The sequence below is a fragment of the Mesoplodon mirus genome (genome assembly GCF_964341445.2).
Source record: "Mesoplodon mirus genome assembly, chromosome: 2".
NCBI lineage: Eukaryota > Metazoa > Chordata > Mammalia > Artiodactyla > Ziphiidae > Mesoplodon > Mesoplodon mirus.
In genome coordinates, this window is record NC_138977.1 from 204862416 (window position 1) to 204880859 (window position 18444).

Sequence of the window (18444 nt, forward strand, 5' to 3'; positions counted from 1 at the left end):
TCAGCGGCCATGGCTCACGGGCCTAGCCACTCCACGGCACGTGGGATCTTCCCAGACCGGGGCATGAACCCATGTCCCCTGCATCGGCAGGCGGACTCTCAACGACTGCACCACCAGGGAAGCCCTGATCACTGCATTTTTGAATGAGGTTCTTGCTGTATAAAGTGATCATAATTTGCAGTAGAATTTGAAATCTTCACCTAGAGTAGGTTGTGCTTCAAATGCTAGAGGGACGGTAACTAACATTTGATTGTATGGTCTCATGTCTATTTTATGTAATCTTTCCAGCTGTACTGTGTAGTAGAGATCATCATTCCATGGTGAGGAACTGAGGCCCAGAGAGGTTATATAATTTAGCTGAAATCACACAGCTTGTAATGGTGGGGATAGGAATTTAACTCGGGTCTTCGTAACTCCACCTTTTATTTTCTTGCACTGTTCCAAATTGCTTCTCCCAGCGGGGAACCCCAGTGCTCATCCCAGTCAAGGGAAGAAGAACACAGGAGAGAAGGGGCTTTGAAAACAGAGCTCGGATTTTGGTCAAAGGGAGAATTGGTGTCAGAACAGGAGATTGGCGTTGAGGCAGGAATGAAAGGAACAATTGGGAGTGGGGTGGAGTAGAAGGGAAACAAAGCAAGGTGACAGATGACCTAAAGTTGGAGGGAAAGGCTAGGATTACTGGTTTTTATTCTTTTGGATCTTTTGCCCCCTTTAGATTTCTACTGAAGAGGAATCCACCAAAAGGAAAAAGATCCAGAAAGAGCCAGCAAAAACAAAAAAGTTGAAAGTTGAAAAGAGAGAAAGCAGCAAGTTTGTAAGAGAGAAGTTTGAAATCCTTAGTGTGGAGGTTTGTCAAAGTTTTTTTTTCTTATTTTTAACATCTTTTTTGGAGTATAATTGCTTTACAGTGGTGTGTTAGTTTCTGCTTTATAACTGGTTTTGTTTTAAACATACTCTCTGAGTTGCTTAAGTCTGTGTATGTCTTCTTCCTTTCCTCTTTCCTTTTTTCCTTCATTCTTTTCATATAAATATGTGTGTGTAGCTTATGTCTCTAGAACTTCTTCCAGTTTTGTTCAGAATTGAGCATTATTTCCTTCAATTATTAACCAGTGCCTGTGATCATGTGTTGTTTTTTTAGTTTTTCTTTTTAGCTGCTGAGTCCCTCATCCCGCCGATGCCCTCATGGAACTTGTGTTTTAGTAGAGTTGTAGGTTAGAACTGGCAATAACTTTAGCAATCACTCTAATTCTTCCCTTTCATTTCATAGATGTGGAAATTATCTCAGAGAAGTGAAGCAGTCTTATTATGTTCCTTAAATTTTTAGATAACTCTGATACACATTAGTTGTAAAAAAAGAAAAAAAAAGTCAAATGATAGTGAAGGGAAAGATATAGATTCAGCCTGCAGAAGTATTTTCTTTGTCCTGTGTGCTACTTAAAAAAATAATTGTTTAACTTCATGCCAACATTAGGAAACTAAAAAATTTTCCATAAAAATGTGATTTCCGGCTTTTTTTGTAAAAATTTGAAAGTGCTGACAATACAAGCTCGCACTCCCTCATGTTTGTAGACACACAGAGCTGCATAGTGGTTGCGCCCTTTAGACCTGCCATGCACCCTCCAGATTGCCGTTGTCTCCACTGACTTCTGTCCTGCATTGTGTTGCCTGCTAGGCCTTTGAGTTTGGGCTGCTTGGAATAAAGGAAAAGGCAAGAGTGCCCTCCAGCACCCTGCTGGAAACACTGTTGTATAATTTCGATCTTTCGTCGTGCTCAGATGTATGATGAGTGTACTGACATGTACACATATGTGTCTCGTAGCTTTTATATGTCAGAGTTGGGACTAGAAGCCAGAACCCGCCCCAACCTCCCCAATCATTGTTCTCTTCCCTGTTGTATACATTTCACTCTTCTCTTCTAGTCCCTGTGTGAGGGGATGCGGATTTTGGGTTGCGTGAAAGAGGTAAATGAACTGGAACTGGTGATTAGTCTCCCCAACGGCCTCCAGGGGTGTGTGCAAGTGACTGAAATCTGTGATGCCTACACTGCAAAGCTGAATGAGCAGGTGGCACAAGAAGAACCCCTGCAGGTAAGGGAAACCCGCATGAAATCTGTAACTGGAAATAAGTAGTACACCAACAAATGTAAAATGACAACTTTGCTAAGTGTTAAGAAGGAAGGGTACAAGGTACCAAGAGAGTTTATAATAGGGAAAATTTTTTTTCTTTTCTTCTTCTTCTTCTTTTTTTTTTTTTTTTTTAAATAAGGGGATTTTGACTTAGCCCAGGGAACCTGGAAGACTTGCCTGAGGAAGGGATGCCTGAGCTGAGGTAGGAAGGATGAGGGTATGCTAGAGAAGGAAGGAAGGAAGGGGGTTCAGGCAGAAGGAGCCCGACATGCAGCAGAAGGCCAGTGTGGCTAGAGCAGAGAGAGCCGGGGAGAGTGGAGTGGGATGGGGCTGGAGGGCTGGGTGGAGGCCAGACCACGTTTAGGGTTGTTTTTCTAGAATCAGTGGGAAGCCCTTGAAATGTTCTCACTGGGGTGGGTGCCATGTAGACAGCACAGAGAATGAATTGAAGAGGCATGTGTAGCTGCTTAGAGACCAGTTAGGAGGCTGTTGTCGTAGTCTAGGCTCTGAGATTGATGGATTTACTGAGGGCTGAGGAGGTAAAGTCAGTGCTTAGTGACGAATTCCATATGGGTGGCAAGGCCGAGAGACGTGTCAGAGGTGAGTCCTAGGTTTCTGCTGAGCACGGCTTGACAGTTGGCCATGCCATCCTGAGACAGGAAACCCTGAAAGGGGACCTGGATTAGGAGAGATGATTGTGATATGATTTTCTGTTATGTTGAGTTTGAGGTACAGTTGAGACAACCAGTAGATAGGTGATGCTGGAGCTCAGGGACGTTTGGATTAGAAACATGAATGGGTGAGACTTCTTTGTATAGGTGGTAATTGAAGCTGTGGAGGGGGAAGAAGTTGCTTAGAGGGAGCACATAGAGGGAGAAGAGACTGAAAGACCGAGCCTGGGGCAAATACTATATTTTAGTTGCTGAATAAAAGGAGAGTTGCTGTCAGAAGAAGGTGGGACCAGAGACACAGAAGGAAGAAAGGTGAACGAAGGGTTGGAAGCCGGGAGGAAATGCTTAAGGAAGCAGCACCAGAGTTAAATGCTTTGTAAAGGTCACGTGAGAGAAGGACTGTAAAGTGGACTGTTGGGTTTAGCGACATGGAAGTCATTGGAGATTTTGTTGGGAGATCAAGTATGGAGTGATTGGGGTGGAACTCAGATTGCAGTGAGCTGAAGAGTGAGGAGAAGGTGAGGAAGTAGAGACCGTAATTGTAGACGATTCTTTTAACACGTCATTTTACATCTGCCCATTGCGTGGAGATGTTTGGAGACCTTAAGCTGTAATCCAAGACTGTGACATGGCCACAGGCCGCTTCCTTTGTAGGTGAGCAGTTACTCTCTTCATCTGCCTTTTGGGCTCTTTGGGATCTGAGGATGAGAAACCGCTGAGCCAGGACCAGGCAATGAATTCTCAGTGCAGGGGAAGGGTACGTATCAGGTTTTTCTCATTTATATTCTGCAGGACCTGGTCAGCCTGCCTGAGCTCTTCTCACCTGGGATGCTGGTGAGATGTGTGGTGAGCAGTCTGGACATGACAAAGAGGGGCAAAAAGAATGTCAAGCTGTCTCTGAACCCCAGAAATGTCAACAAAGTGCTGAGTGCTGAGGCCCTGAAACCCGGCATGGTACGTCTCTGGGGCCAGGGCAGAGAAGCAGGCAACTATGCCTTCTCCCTGTCCTGCCTCCTGGGGTGTGTCTAGACTACCTTTCACTTTCAGCTTAACTGTTACACATGGCGGTGCGTGTTTTCCTGGGGGGAAGGTCGCCAGGGTACTTTGGGTACTTAATGGAAATTGAAGACTTGAACCTAATCACATTACCCTGGAGGGGAGAAAGGGAAAGCAAGTCCAAGATTTGCTGGTAGGGGAAAAAAAATGCTTCCAAGGAATCTTAGCAAGGGTAAGAAGGAGTTCCTTGAAGTGCCTTCTTTACCGAGACTTCTTCACAGATTAAGTCTTTTTCAGAGGCCACTGGCATTTGTGGGGAGAGCTTGAGGGCTGCTCTCTGAGAGTGAGAGACAGGGTAGACAGGGCAATTAGCCTGTCAGCCGTACTAATGGATGATCCACTACTGAGTCTCCTAGTCCCATGCAGGTTCAGCAGAAATGTATCCCCACTCAGTGCCTCCAAGTCAAGTAGGTACAAAACACACTCATATAAACTATGCTCACTTAAGAGGAAGGAGATCAGTATGATCTTGGAACGTTTGATTAGAAGCGGTGGAGTTTGGACCAGGCCCTGAACGTTGGGTAGAGTGGGGAATAACAGTAAGCCAAGTTGTAGGAAATTGACAGGTATTGAGAGGCCGCTGTTTTTTTTGGTTTTGGTTTTGGTTTTTTTTGCGGTACGCGGGCCTCTCACTGTTGTGGCCTCTCCCGTTGCGGAGCACAGGCTCAGCGGCCATGGCTCACGGGCCCAGCCGCTCCACGGCATGTGGGCTCTTCCCGGACCGGGGCACGAACCCGCGTCCCCTGCATCGGCAGGCGGACTGTCAACCACTGCGCCACCAGGGAAGCCCAAGAGAGGCCGCTGTTTGACAGGTGCTGTTTTAGACACTTTCTCTGAAGAAATTTTCATAGCAACCCTGTGAGGCTGGTAGGTATCCCCCTTGTACATTTGAGAAAACAGACTGAACAAGGTTTAAGTGACTTAAGTGGCCAAACACCAAACAGCTAGTAAGTGTCAGAGCCGGATTTGAATGCCACAGTGCTTCCCGTGAAAGGTAAAGGAGATTGGCAGGATTGTGGGGGGAGACATCTTGGAGGTGCTTAGAAAAGACTTGATGACAGCTAGAAGGGTAGTTCTGGAGTCTCATTAGTCACGGTGCTGAGACTGCTGGCACTGCAAGGCCATCTGGTTTATCTCTTTGCATAACATGAAAGTCTTTCCTATCTTTTGAAAATCCTCCAGGGGAGAATCCCCTCTCTGTCATTCCATTATTCAACTCCTCTCTGTCTGGAAACCATAAGATCCTTCAAACCCTGGGAGAATTAAAGTTGATGTCTTTCCCTCTTCTATCCTGTAGTGGGACTGAGGTTTCTTTTCTTCTCTTTAAAAAAAAATTTTTTTTAAGTATAATTAATGTACAATATTATACAAGTTACAGGTGTACGTTACAGTGATTCACAATTTTTAACGGTTATACTCCATTTATAGTTATAATAAAATATTGGCTATATTCCCTGTGTTGTAGGGATTGAGGTTTAAAGTTAAAAGTGAGAGGATGTGTGGGATTATGGCATGGTGGGAACAGTCATGTTTGGTAGTGGATGTTTGTTATGTGTCCCATGACCTTTGACTTTTGAACTTTTGGGAATGCTTTGCCTTCCTCCAGCTGCTCACGGGCACTGTGTCCAGCCTGGAAGACCATGGCTATCTAGTGGACATTGGTGTTAGTGGGGCCAGAGCTTTTCTGCCACTGCAGAAAGCCCAGGAGTACATCCAACAGAAGAACAAAGGTAAGAGGAAGAAGAGTGACCAGTCCATGGTAGTGAGGTGGTATATGGGGGGGTTATATTTAAATGCCACTTTGGTGAGTAAAATGCAGAATGCTGACCCTGAAGCATGTTTGGCTTTGCTAAAATCAACTGTTAATCTTAGGTGATACAAAAAGGGAGATGTGTGAAGGGTCAGGGAGTGGCAGTCTCATTAAGATCTGATGGACCAGTTTCACTTTTTCTCACTTAGAAGATTCCGCTGAAATTGGGCCCCCGGAGCCTCTGAACCAGTACTCTCCCGCCTTGTTGAGGTTTTCGTATTTTTGTGTGGTAGTTGATTCCAGATCATTCAGGGTCATTTCACGCCCTTCTTGTAGTTGGTCCCTGAGAAATTGGGAGTATGGGGAGTATTGCATGGTAACTGGGCAAGTAGGCCATGGATCTCTCAGGTATCACTCGAGCCCAAGTTCAAAGTCCTTCTCATAATAGCTATTTTTCATTTTGGGGGCTGGACTTGCAGGTGCTAAATTGAAGGTAGGTCAGTACCTGAACTGCCTTATTGAAGAGGTGAAAGGCAACGGAGGAGTTGTTAGTCTGTCTGTTGGTTACTCAGAAGTTTCTGCTGCCATTGCTACTGAGGAGCAAAACTGGACCCTCAACAGCTTGTTACCAGGACTGGTAGTCAAAGCCCAGGTACAGAAGGTAAGCCGTTCATTGTTACTACTATTTTCTAAAATAAAAATAATTTTTATTAAAATTTTTATTAAAATAGTACGTGCACACAGTCTAAAAGAGTGCTGTCCAGTAGGGTAGCCCCTGGTCCCATGTGACCATTAAGCACTGGAAATGTAGCCAGTACCACGTGTTGAAATGATAATATTTTGCCTATACTGGGTTAAATAAACTATTAAAATAAATTTCAGCTGTTTCTTTGTAATTTTTACAGTGTGACTGCTAGGAAACTTAAAATTACATATGTGGCTTATATTTCTTTTGGACAGTGCTGATCTAAAAGATCAAATAGTATTAAAAGGCTTATGATGAAGAACGCTCATCCCATCTAACCCCCATCTTTAACTCTTAGCTTATCTTTTGAAATTTACCTCTGTGTTTCGAAGTATAATAATAAGCTTCTGCTGCATCCTATCACTTTGAGGCATTGAGTTTTAACTTCTTATCAAGGTAGATGAAGTTTTGGCTCTCTTATCCTTACCTTCTCCCAACCTTTCAACAAAGGAATATTAAAATTTTGGCTAAATCATTATTCAGTGTTTAAATTATATGACTACATAGATATCATTTATTTGCTGGGCTAGATAATATAATTTGTTTCTTGAACAGCTTTTTTTCCTGGAGTTGCTAATCAGCTTTGTTTTTGTCATTTGCTGAATTCTCTTCCTACCTTTTACTATTTCTTCATACATCTTGTAGTTATTTTTCTCTCACTATTTTCTGTGTTTTCAAACCCTTTAAATAATCTTTGCTACTTTTTCCCCTTACCCGGAGCCCCTTGTACTGTCATCCGGCTCCAGTCTGGACTGGTTGCTCTGTAGGGCTCCCTTCCCTGTCATCCCGGATCCTTCCCCACTCTTCTGTATTGGATAGAATCTTCTTTGATTCCATGTATTCCTCTTTTTTGGTTTACTCACTCATTTTAATGTGTCACATTCGCCAGAAGCACCCTCAGAAAAGTACACGGGAGGTTAATTTCTTCACCTCATGTGTCTTAAAATTCCCAAGACCGCTCCCAGGTTCGATGATTCACTAGGAGGACTCACACCATCAGCATATAGTGGTCCTCACGGCTGTGATTTATTGCAGTGAAAGGAGGCAAAGCAAAATCAGCAAAGGGAAAAGGCCCATGGAATGAAGTCTGAAAGAAACCAGGCACAAGCCTCCAAGAATCCTCTTCCAGTGGAGTCACACAGGGTGTATTTAATTCCTCCAGCAGCAGGTTATGACAACATGGGTGAATGTTGTCTACCAGCAAAGCTCATTGAGGGTTTTTATTTGCAGCTGGTCACATAGGCACCCGCTACCTGGCATGTACCAAAATTCCTGACTCTCCTAAGGAATTCGAGTGTTTAGCATAAACCATATTGTTTGCACAAATAGTTTAGGTACAGTGAGCCACTCAGTTCTGAGAGTGGTGGGAACCCTCTTGAAGTCTAAGTTCCCAGACACCAGGCCAGGGCCAACACCGCAAGCATGCTTTTCCAAGGATCGCAGTCTCAGGCCTCCTATGTTAACTGTTTTCTGCACACCTAGTATATCTGAAAATACCTTTATTCTGCTCTAACGTGAGATTGGTAGTTAATCTGGGGTTAGAATTCTAGGTAAAAAATACCTCAGAATTTTGAAGATCTTTTTCCCATTGTCACCTGGCCTCTACTGCTGTTGAAAAGCCTGATGTTATCTTGATTTCCTTTTCTTTGTATGTTCAAGGATCTTGTCTTTATCCCTTTCATTTTAAAATTTCACAATGATGTGCTTTTATATGACTCTCTTTCCATTTATTTGTGCTGACCTCCTGTAATCCAGAAATGTAGATCCTTAAGTTCTGGGAAAGTTTTCTGTATCACTGTGGGGTTTTTTCTTTTTCCAATTTTTAAGTTGAGATATAATTCACATATAGTAAGATTCACCCTTTTAAAGTGTACAGCTTAGTGGTGTTTCAGTGTATTCACAAGGGTGTACAGCTGTCATCACTATTTAATTCCAGAACATTTTCATCACCCCAGTAAGAAACCCCGTACCCATTGGTTGTCACTCTCCATTGATTCCCTCCCTCAAGCCCCTGGCAACCACGAATCTACTTTTTTTCTCTAGCTTTGCCTGTTGTGGATATTTCATATAGATTGAACCATACAGTATGTAGCCTTTTATGTCTGGTTTCTTGTACTTAGCATGTTTTCAAAATTCATCCATATTGTAGCATTTATCAGTGATTCATTCCTTTTTATGGCTGAATAATACTCCATCATATAGAGTTGGTAGACATTTGGGTTGTTTCCACTTTTGTCTTGTTATGGGTAATGCTGCTATGAAATTTGTATATAAGTTTTTGTAGGGACATATGTTTTCATTTCTCTTGAGTGTATATCTAGGAGTGGACTTGCTGGGTCATATGGTAACTCTGTGTTTTAACTTTCTGAGGAACAGCCAAAGTGGCTGCAACATTTTACATCCCCACCAGCAATATAAGGGTTCCAATTTCGCCACATTCTCACAAACACTTATTATTATTCTTTTTATTATAGCCACTCTAGTGGGTGTGGGTGTGAAGTGGTATTTTGTGATTTTGATTTGCATTTCTCTAATGATTAGTGATGTTGAGCATCTTTTCATGTGCTTATTAGCCATTTATAAATCTTCCTTGGAGAAATATTGAATCAGAAGTCTTTATCCATTTACAAGTTAGATTATCTTTTTAGTGTGAATGGTGTAAGGGTTCTTTGTATCTTCTGGATACTAGCCCCTTATCAGATCTTAAAAAAAATTTTTTTTTAAATAAATTTATTGGGCTTCCCTGGTGGTGCAGTGGTTGAGAGTCCACCTGCCGATGCAGGGGACACGGGTTCGTGACCCGGTCTGGGAAGATCCCACATGCCGTGGAGCGGCTGGGCCCGTGAGCCATGGATGCTGAGCCTGCGCGTCCGGAGCCTGTTGCTCCGCAATGGGAGAGGCCACAACAGTGAGAGGCCCGCGTACCGCAAAAAAAAAAATAAATAAAATAAAATAATTTATTTATTTATTTATCCATTCATTTGGCTGTGTTGGGTCTTCATTTCTGTGCGAGGGCTTTCTCCAATTGCAGTGAGCAGGGGCCCCTCTTCATCGCGGTGCATGGGCCTCTCATTGTTGTGGCCTCTCCCGTTGCGGAGCACAGGCTCCAGATGCGCAGGCTCAGTAGTTGTGGCTCATGGGCCTTGTTGCTCCGTAGCATGTGGGATCTTCCCAGACCAGGGCTCGAACCCATGTCCCCTGCATTGGCAGGCAGATTCTTAACCACTGTGCCACCAGGGAAGCCCTAAAATTTTTAATATAATTTTCTTTTATTTTTCTAGAACTCCTGTTAGTATGATGTTGGACTTAATGGATCAGTTCTAATTTTCTTATTTTTTCCTCTCTTCTTTGGTTTGGTACATGCATGTATTTGTCTATATCCTACCTCTGGGAAAGTCTCTCAACTTAAACTTCACATTCTCTATTGAGTTTTTGTTTTTACTGCCATGTTATGAGAGAGGCGCTAAAAAACTGCTGGGAAGTCTGTGTGCCTGGGTGCGACTTGCTGACTGGCTGACTTCCCTGTCAGGGTCAGGAACTAGTGGCAACCTCCAGATGTCACTGTTAGAAGTCTTCTCTGGCATGTTAGATTTCTCTGGAAAGGATCTACTGACACCCGAATCAGGAGCATATAAGCCTGGCTGCCAAAGAGCTAGATGGCAGAGAGGGCCTGGCGGTCTCCATATCTATATATGATATTCAGAATTTTTCTTAATTCACATTTTCATGGTTTGCACTGTTCCTGTGTTTTGAGTCTGGTACAGTTTCCCAGAGAATAACTCTCCCATTTTCTGTGGAGATGAGAGAAGGGTGGATCCTATAGTTTTGAGGAGAGGACCTGGGGATCTGACTTAGTTTCCCTTATTTCAGTCACCTGCCTCCCTGCTCTCTTTTGAGAGGCTTGTCACCTCTACTTTCTTAGCTTTGTGGGGCTCTGTAGGGTGAATTGCTCCGGTCAGTATCTCCCTCTGGCAAGCATGTGGGTTTTTACCTTCTTAGTCTGAGCACATCACCAAGTTAGCAACAATTTGTCCCAGTTGTCAGGCTGGCAGTTCCCCGAGGTTCCTTGTGTAAAGTGCCTTCCATCCCATTGGGAAATCCTGAGGGTGGAGGACTGATGTCCTCTCAGGCCTGGGCGCGATGAGCTTACTGAATGAAGGAACAGCCAGTGCCAGGAGATGTGCTGCCATTTCATTTTATGGGAAGAAAGATGATAAGGGTTAGCTGGGGGAGGAGAGACACACAGTTATCATCATGGATAATGTGGCTTTATGAACAGTCTCATTCCTGGTTCCTTCAGAGAGATGTTTTTCATAACTGATTCTTTTTATTTCTAGGTGACTCCATTTGGCCTTACGCTAAAATTCCTCTCGTTCTTCAGTGGCGTGGTTGACTTTATGCACCTGGACCCTAAGAAAGCCAGAACATATTTCTCAAATCAGCCAGTAAGAAATGTTGCACTTATCTTTTCTGGATTTCAGTTGTGTCTCAACCAGCCATCCAGTGTCACAGCTGCTACAGGCAGGTCCTAGGACTGCATGTGTACAGGTGTCAGAGGGGTGATGAGGGGAATGAAAAGTGTCTTGGAAAGGCCACAAGAAACTGCCAGTGGTTCTTTCTGGGGATTGAGATTAGAGGAGGAGCCTGTGGAGAAGAACGCAACTTGTAGTTTTTATTTCATACTCTTTGATTTTTTTTTCTTGGTAGTAAATCTTTTGCTTTTATAATTTAAAGTGTTCTAGTAGAGTGTTTAACATAGAACAAGATATATGTTTAAATACACAAATGTAGTTTACAAAGTGCTATAATATAGATTCAATTTTGGAGGAAAAAAGTCTTAAAAAGTACATCTGGTCAAAATGCTGGCTGATTATGCAATCAGGTGTTAGTGATTAAGTCTGGGTGATTTTTCTACCCTTGTCTAACTATTAAGATTTTCTGCAATGAACGTGGATATTTGGGAAGAAAATCCCAATATGTGGTAATCATTGTTTTTTATTAAAAATCCTAAAATGATTTATTTTTTGTTTTTAACAGTAACACATACTAATGGAAGCTATAGAGACTGTTGGTTTTTTCTGTTGTTTTATTTTTTTAAGTAAAAGTAGGTTTTCCCACCACCTAGTAATAATATTGTTAATTTTTTGGTGAACCTCTTTCTAGTAATTTTTTTCTCCTTGTAGCCATATTTGTCTGCAGAGTTGAGACATTTTACATGCTATGGCCTTGTGATCAGAGCAGGCTGTTTCTGGTGTGTTTCAGATGAGCTTCTGATATAGTGATGCCAGTACATGGCTCCTGTTGCATATGTATTATTAGCCTCATGGTGTTGAGGGGACCCTGGTATATGTTTTCCTGGCCTTGTGTAAGCATTGATTCAGTCGGACATAGTTCCTCTGGGACATTCTGTTTGATTGCACAAGCTGATTTTAGTACTTACATCTATAGCTTGGTCAACACATGGAGAGTCTTGACCCCTGAAAGTCTGCTCCAGGGTGCCTTGTCTCTGGTGTGCCTTGTCTTGCTCATTATGCCCTTTCCCTTGTCTAGGTACGGGCCTGTGTCCTCTGCGTCCATCCTCGGACTAGAGCTGTACGGCTGAGCCTGCGCGCTGTCTTCCTGCAGCCCGGGCGTCCACTCACCCGGCTTTCTTGCCAGCAGCTGGGAGCTGTACTGGATGATGTTCCTGTCCAGGGCTTTTTCGGCAAAGCCGGGGCCACCTTCAGGCTGACGGATGGGGCTCTGGCCTATGCCCGGGTAAGGAGGCTCTTTGTTTCATCACGATCTTATCACCAGAAGGACTTTGGGGACACAAGTTCTTTTCTGCTTCCTTCATCCTTGGTTATAGTTTCCTGTTTTTGAATTTCCCCAAACGTGGCAGACAGTTCATAAGGACTAGAACAAGGTCTGTTTGTTATATTAGAGTGCCTTAAGATTGACTTGCCTTAATTGATACCTGGTTGATGCTAGGTACAAGAATGAGTTAGGATCTACACCAGGGCTTGGGAAAGTTATTTTAAAGGGCCAGATAGTAAATATTTTAGGCTTATGGATCATACAGACTCCGTCCTAACTACTCAGTTTTGTTGTTATAGCCTGAAAGCAGCAAGGACAGTATGTAAATGAAAGGGCACGGCTGTGGTCCAGTCAAACTTTTACTTACAAATATAGAGACTTAATCATGAGCTGTAATTTATCGACCCATGATCTAGACTCTTCTCTGACTTTATAGAGATTCTGTGGTAGTATAAAGCAGTTCTTTAGTTAGAGCAATTATTTTAACAGGTAATCACAGTGCTCTTTTTATGGTAGGTGACAAATGTACTGAGTCAACTCCTTGTCTGATTTAATGTCTGATTGCCTCAGATCTGTTGCTTCTGGCTGGTCCTTAATCACTTGGTACTTTGTAGCTCAGCCATCTCTCCAATTCTAAGAAAGTCTTCAAACCTGAGACCTTCAAGCCAGGGAACACTCACAAGTGTAGAATCATCGACTACAGCCAAATGGATGAACTGGCTTTGCTCTCTCTGAGGACGTAAGTCTGTCACTAACTTGTGCGGGGTGTAGAGGTGTGCTCCTGTGCAGCGCACGCCCACAGTGTCTCGTGGTCTTGCTTGGTGAGGGTTTCCTTTCTTGCCAACATGATTTTGGTAGCCCTGAATTTTAGGCAGCCTCTGTCCTAATTTATTGAATCTTGTATTTGCCTTTTGTTCTAGGTCCGTTATTGAAGCTCAGTTCCTTAGTTATCATGACATCAAACCTGGGGCCTTGGTAAAGGTAAGATCTCAAGCATATAATTAGATACTCTACGACCTTCAGATAGTCTTTAGTTCACAGGCTAACTGTCAGCTCATTAGTCCTCATGTGAACACGTTTAAAGTCATATTCCTTCTCTTTGCCTGCTAACTGGGATTTCTTTTTCTTCCCTTGGGTAACTTGTAATTAATTTCAAGGTAAGGTCTTGCTGGTACCACCCCACTACACAGAGGAAGTAGGTCATCAGTCCTGGGATTTGATGGTGTTGATTAGACCAGGTCAAAAGTTAGTTCTTTGATAATTGAGCCAGCTGGGATATTAGTAAGAAGCCAGTTGCTGCTCCTGTCCAGCCACTCAGCCCCAATTGAGCAGCTCCCCTTTATATGTAGAGTTCATTCCTTAGGAGACATAGTCCTTTCCGTTGGATAATGAATTTGTAAGGCAGATAGAAAGAAGATCCTCACACAAAAAGATGTGAAGGTTCTCATAAATAAACCCTACTGCATCCAGATCACTGTGGGGTATGTGCTTTGTCCCTATGAGATCTGGAATAACAGGCACAGTTACCTCAGGAAGCTGAGCTTCGAAAGAGAGGTGTGAGATGCTTTGTGGTAAGAAGTATAGGAAAGATATTCTTGAGGCATCATGGCATCTTTTCCTAGGGCAAAGTGATGACCATAAAGCCATACGGGATGCTGGTGAAGGTGGGCAAGCAAATCAGGGCCCTGATACCTCCCATGCACCTGGCCGACATCCTTATGAAGAATCCGGAGAAGAAGTACCACGCTGGAGATGAGGTCAAGTGCCGGGTGAGCCTCCTGAAGGGTCGCTGGTGGGGTTTTGGCCATATGGGAAGAGAATGATGCTTCTCAGCTGAAGTTTCTGCCTTTTTCCACAAAGTGACCACATAATATCCTCAGTCCTGCGCTTGGCATTGGGAAGAGAAAACTGGGTCCCTGCCCTTGATAATTGTATGGTATGATTGGTAGTTAAAATATCCATACATGAAGAGAGCAGGCCAGGTGGTTTGGTGCAGGCTGTATGCTGTGGTCATATCTCAGAACGGGGAGGTGAGGGTAGGCTGGGGCAGCAAGAATTATTGATAATCAATGATGATCAATATGATCAATAGCAACTACCATGTAACGTGTATTCTGTGCCAGTTGCTGTGCTAGGCACATCGTAACACGCCTTACTTCATTTCATCCTGAAAATGGCCCTATGAAGGAAGTACTGTTATCCTCATTTTGCAGATGGGGAAATGAAAGCTTAGGAAAGCAGAGTATCTTGCCCAGAGTCACACAGCTAATAAATGGCAGAACCAGTTTTCAAATTGAGCTCTATTTGAGCTCAGTTGAGCTCTTACAATGTCTTCTAGATTTCTGGCAGAGGTGGGGCTTGAACTGGAAAGGATGGGTAGGATTTAGAAGGTTGAGGAGGAGCAGGGGTTGTGTTAGGCACAGAAATAGCCCAACCAGAGCTGCCAAAACTTGAGTGTTTTATAACAAAGGCTTGGATGCTGAGAGAAACTTCACAGAGTTGTGAAGATTAAACATGATAATATACAGTGCTTAGGGCCTGGTGTGTGCAGACACTTAGAATGTTGGATTTTCTTATTTTCATTTTGTTTCATTATGGACTCAACAAAGGTATTGATTACCCATTGGTACAAAGTTTTATAGTGGTGGGGTCAGGAAGTTAGAAATAGAGGAATTTCTCTGCCCCCGAGGAGATGACTTTTTGAGGAATGAGAGGTGGTTGACGCACTCAGTCTTAGCTTACAGCTAGTCCACAACACTGTTGAGGGGGTAAACTGGTTCAGTCATTCATTCTATTAGATGAGATGCAGCGGTCCAGGAGGGAGAGGGAGTGGAGGCAGAGTAGGAGTAACCGACACAGGACTCTGGAGGTGCACCGGGATGGTGAGTGTTGCTCTAGGCCCAGGAGGGGACTTTTGGGAGGTAGTACATTTGAAATAGAGATAAATGCTCCCTAGGTCGTCGTTCAGCAGGAAGCGGGGACAGTCTGCAGCTATTATTCTCAGAGGGAAAGAGATAGCAGGTTTTTAGGGACTGACCATGGCTCTCAGGGGGATGCAGAGACCATCTCAGTGGCTCTCTTGGTAATGGATGACTTGGTCATGGCCAGTATCCTTTCCCTAGGTTTTGCTTTGTGACCCTGAAGCCAGGAAGCTGATGATGACCCTGAAGAAAACCCTGGTTGAGTCTAAACTTCCTGCCATTACCAGCTATGCCGATGCTAAGCCTGGTCTGCAGACACACGGCTTTATCCTGAGGGTCAAGGACTACGGCTGCATTGTGAAGTTCTACAATGACGTGCAGGGACTGGTGCCCAGGCATGAGCTCAGTGCCGAGTATATCCCTGACCCAGAGAGTGTCTTTTACACTGGCCAGGTAACCCTTCCCCTGGATAGGCTCCTACCGTTGGTGACCCCATGAACACAGATTTGAAGGAGTAGGAAGGCTACTTTTTAAGGGTCACAGAAGAGAGCATGTGGGGTAGCGGGCCTGAGGCAGCTAAGTGGAGGAGATGGAACAGAACAGAGAGAAACCCTCAAGGGGGCTCAATGGATGCTAGCAAACTAACGGAACTTAGGCCCTCAACCTAGAAGAAATTAATCTTCACCTGTAATACACTAGTGTCCCTCACATCAGAAATTGTTCTGAGGCCACTATCACCACAAGGGGGCAGTGCGCTACGTCTGATGAGTCTGGGTGTGTCTAGGAAAAAATGATTTTTTAAAACTTGGGATTATACCCCAAAATTCATTCATGTCTTTTGTCACCCGAAAGGCTGACTTGTGGGGACTCTGTGTAGCTCTCAGTACGTTTCTCTTCACTGCCTTCTGATCTGATCCAGGGTCTTGGTGAACCACCCAAGGCCTCTGTGGTGCTGGTGGGGGGCACCTCTCTCCAGGGCCAAGCAGGTATGGTTTCTCACCAGGTGGTGAAGGTTGCAGTGCTGAACTGTGAGCCATCCAAAGAGAGGATGCTCTTGTCCTTCAAGCTGTCAAGTGAGCCCAAGAAAGAATGTGCGGGACACAGTCAGAAGAAAAAAAAAGCCATTACCGCTGGGCAGGTACCTGGACTTCTCCAGACAAATTATTTTAGTTACGGTGGTAGAGAGCAGGGCGCCACTGACACCTGGGGTGCTGGAAACCATGCATGGGGAAGATGAAGGAAGCTAGATAAGGCTCTGGGGCTGTGTGTCAGAGCAGGTGGACTGTCTAGGAAGGAAAGTGCTGTTACGATGTGGCTTGTCAGCGGTGTGCTGCTGCTCTCTTTCCTTTCTGGTCCCTAGGACCAGCCTGCAAAACTGTCTTTCCTTTGGGACCCAGTGGAGGGACCTGGGAGAGGAGTGATGTGAGCACCAGATGGGTCCTGCTGTGTGTGCGGGTGTGTGTGCCTGTTGGGTCTTCGGGAGCGTGGGGTAGGGAGTGGGAGAAAGCTGCTTCTCTGATCTCGACCTCTCAGTCATCCCTGGTGCTGGATATTCGATGCCTCTGATCTGTGCCCGAGCCACACGAGTTGCTCTCTGCTCGAGACAAGCGCTCTTCTTTGTCTTCCTTTTCCCTGAGTAGTTGGTGGATGTGAAGGTTCTGGAGAAGACCAAGGATGGGCTGCAGGTGGCTGTCCTGCCTCACAACGTCCCCGGCTTCCTTCCCACGCCTCATCTGTCAGACCACGTCACCAACGGCCCACTGTTGCATAGCTGGCTCCAGGCAGGCGACACCCTTCACAGAGTCCTGTGTCTGAGCGAGGGTGAGGGGCGTGTTGTATCCTTTACTGGTCTCTGGGGGGCCGCGGAGGTGGAGGTGTGGGAGCTGTGGGCCCTCGGCGGGAAGGGGGGCGCTGGGGAACTCCGGGTCAGGCTCTGCTCTTAGTTGGAAACTCCATGGGAAATAAGTCGTCCCTCTGACTGCAGAAATACCTCCACAGACCAAACCAGTGGGCAAGCCTGCACTTTGCGTCTGTTCCCCTGGTGGGCGTTAGAGCAGGATCGAGGTGCTGCTGGCAGATGCTGGTGGTCAGGGCAGAGGGGGAGCCCAGGGTGTTGGGGAGAGGGCCACGTGCACTCCAGGCCCAGCGGGACACTCCCAGTGGCACATCCAGCCTTCTTGGGGCACTCAGTGCTCACCCCCCTGAGTTGGAACAGTTAATAAGTACCTGCTGTCCTCTTTTCTCTCCTCTGCCTCCCCCTGCTGGGATATAGGTCTCAGAATATTGCTTTCGGTCTTCGTGTGGGCGCTTAGAAGGAAGACACTGCCTCCTTTCTTGCAGAATATAAAATCGATTCTCCTTAGGGTGGAGATAGGCAGAGGAGGGGAAATAGGGTTGGTTAGTGTGAAGATAGGCAGGAGGATGGTGTCACGGCCGATCCAGCTGCCAAACCACAGGGATGAGCCTTCCCCTCAGGTCCCCTCCAGTAATCTGGAGGTGAGTTAATAAGGGCAGGAGCGAAACAGTGATTCCCAGACTTCAGTGTGAATCAGAATCCCCTGGAGGGCTTGGTCCAACACAGCCCGCTCCCCACGCCCCCGAAGTGTCTGATTCAGTAGGTCTGGGCTGGTGCTTAAGAATTCGCCTCTCTAACTAGTTCCTGGTGACGCTAATGCTGCTGGTCTGCACACTTAGAGAATCACGGTGGTCGAGAGGGTGTAGAGTGGAGAACGGAGATGGGAGAGATGGACAGCTCTGCCGTTTCTGGAACATTCCTTGACGAGTGCCACCAGCTCCTTTGCAGGAAGCCAGCTTTGGTGTCTGCAGTAGAGAGTGGCCAGGATCCCAAGAGCTTCTCAGAAATCCATCCTGGAATGCTGCTCACTGGTTTTGTGAAGAACATCAAGGACTACGGTGTGTTTGTCCAGTTCCCGTCAGGCCTTAGTGGACTGGCTCCCAAAGCTGTAAGTTCACCTCCCTGCACACGGGCCTTTGAGGGGAGACAGCAGGGACATGGAACCTGAGGGTTGGTGGGAAAGAATCGATTCTCTTGAAAGGTTTTCAGGGGCATGACACAGAGGCACCTGGCTGAGCCGGAGTGGAGCTGAGACTCAGTCTGCAGCCCTCTTGCCCAGCCTGTGTCCTGGAGGAAGGGGCACCTTTTCTACTTCATGCTACAGCATTGGGTAGGTCATGGGATAGCAGACTTTTCAGACTGGAAAAGATCCTAGCGATCCCGTAGTTGAACCCCCTCTCAGGCCTGCCGCATAAACTGACACCCAGAGCGGGGAGGAGTCTTACCAAAGCCCGTGTAAGATGGTGGTGAGCAGAGGGCTCATCGCTCATTCCTGCCACAGATAATTTATAAGTGTTTCGTCCT

At 45.4% G+C, this 18444-nt stretch overlaps 1 protein-coding gene across 2 annotated transcripts in view; it reads left to right on the top strand.

The window, feature by feature from the left end:
* The window catches only part of PDCD11 (programmed cell death 11), a 42668-nt gene that overhangs the window by 2222 nt on the left and 22002 nt on the right, over window positions 1-18444 (top strand). For both annotated transcript variants that reach the window (XM_082611365.1, XM_082611366.1), the window contains exons 3-16: window positions 716-847; window positions 1920-2087; window positions 3590-3751; window positions 5460-5583; window positions 6083-6264; window positions 10686-10793; window positions 11899-12105; window positions 12759-12883; window positions 13065-13125; window positions 13767-13913; window positions 15267-15518; window positions 16069-16203; window positions 16706-16900; window positions 17858-18028. In XM_082611365.1, the coding sequence (XP_082467491.1) occupies window positions 716-847; window positions 1920-2087; window positions 3590-3751; window positions 5460-5583; window positions 6083-6264; window positions 10686-10793; window positions 11899-12105; window positions 12759-12883; window positions 13065-13125; window positions 13767-13913; window positions 15267-15518; window positions 16069-16203; window positions 16706-16900; window positions 17858-18028 (2169 nt within the window). The remainder of the gene's footprint in view (window positions 1-715; window positions 848-1919; window positions 2088-3589; window positions 3752-5459; window positions 5584-6082; window positions 6265-10685; window positions 10794-11898; window positions 12106-12758; window positions 12884-13064; window positions 13126-13766; window positions 13914-15266; window positions 15519-16068; window positions 16204-16705; window positions 16901-17857; window positions 18029-18444) is intronic.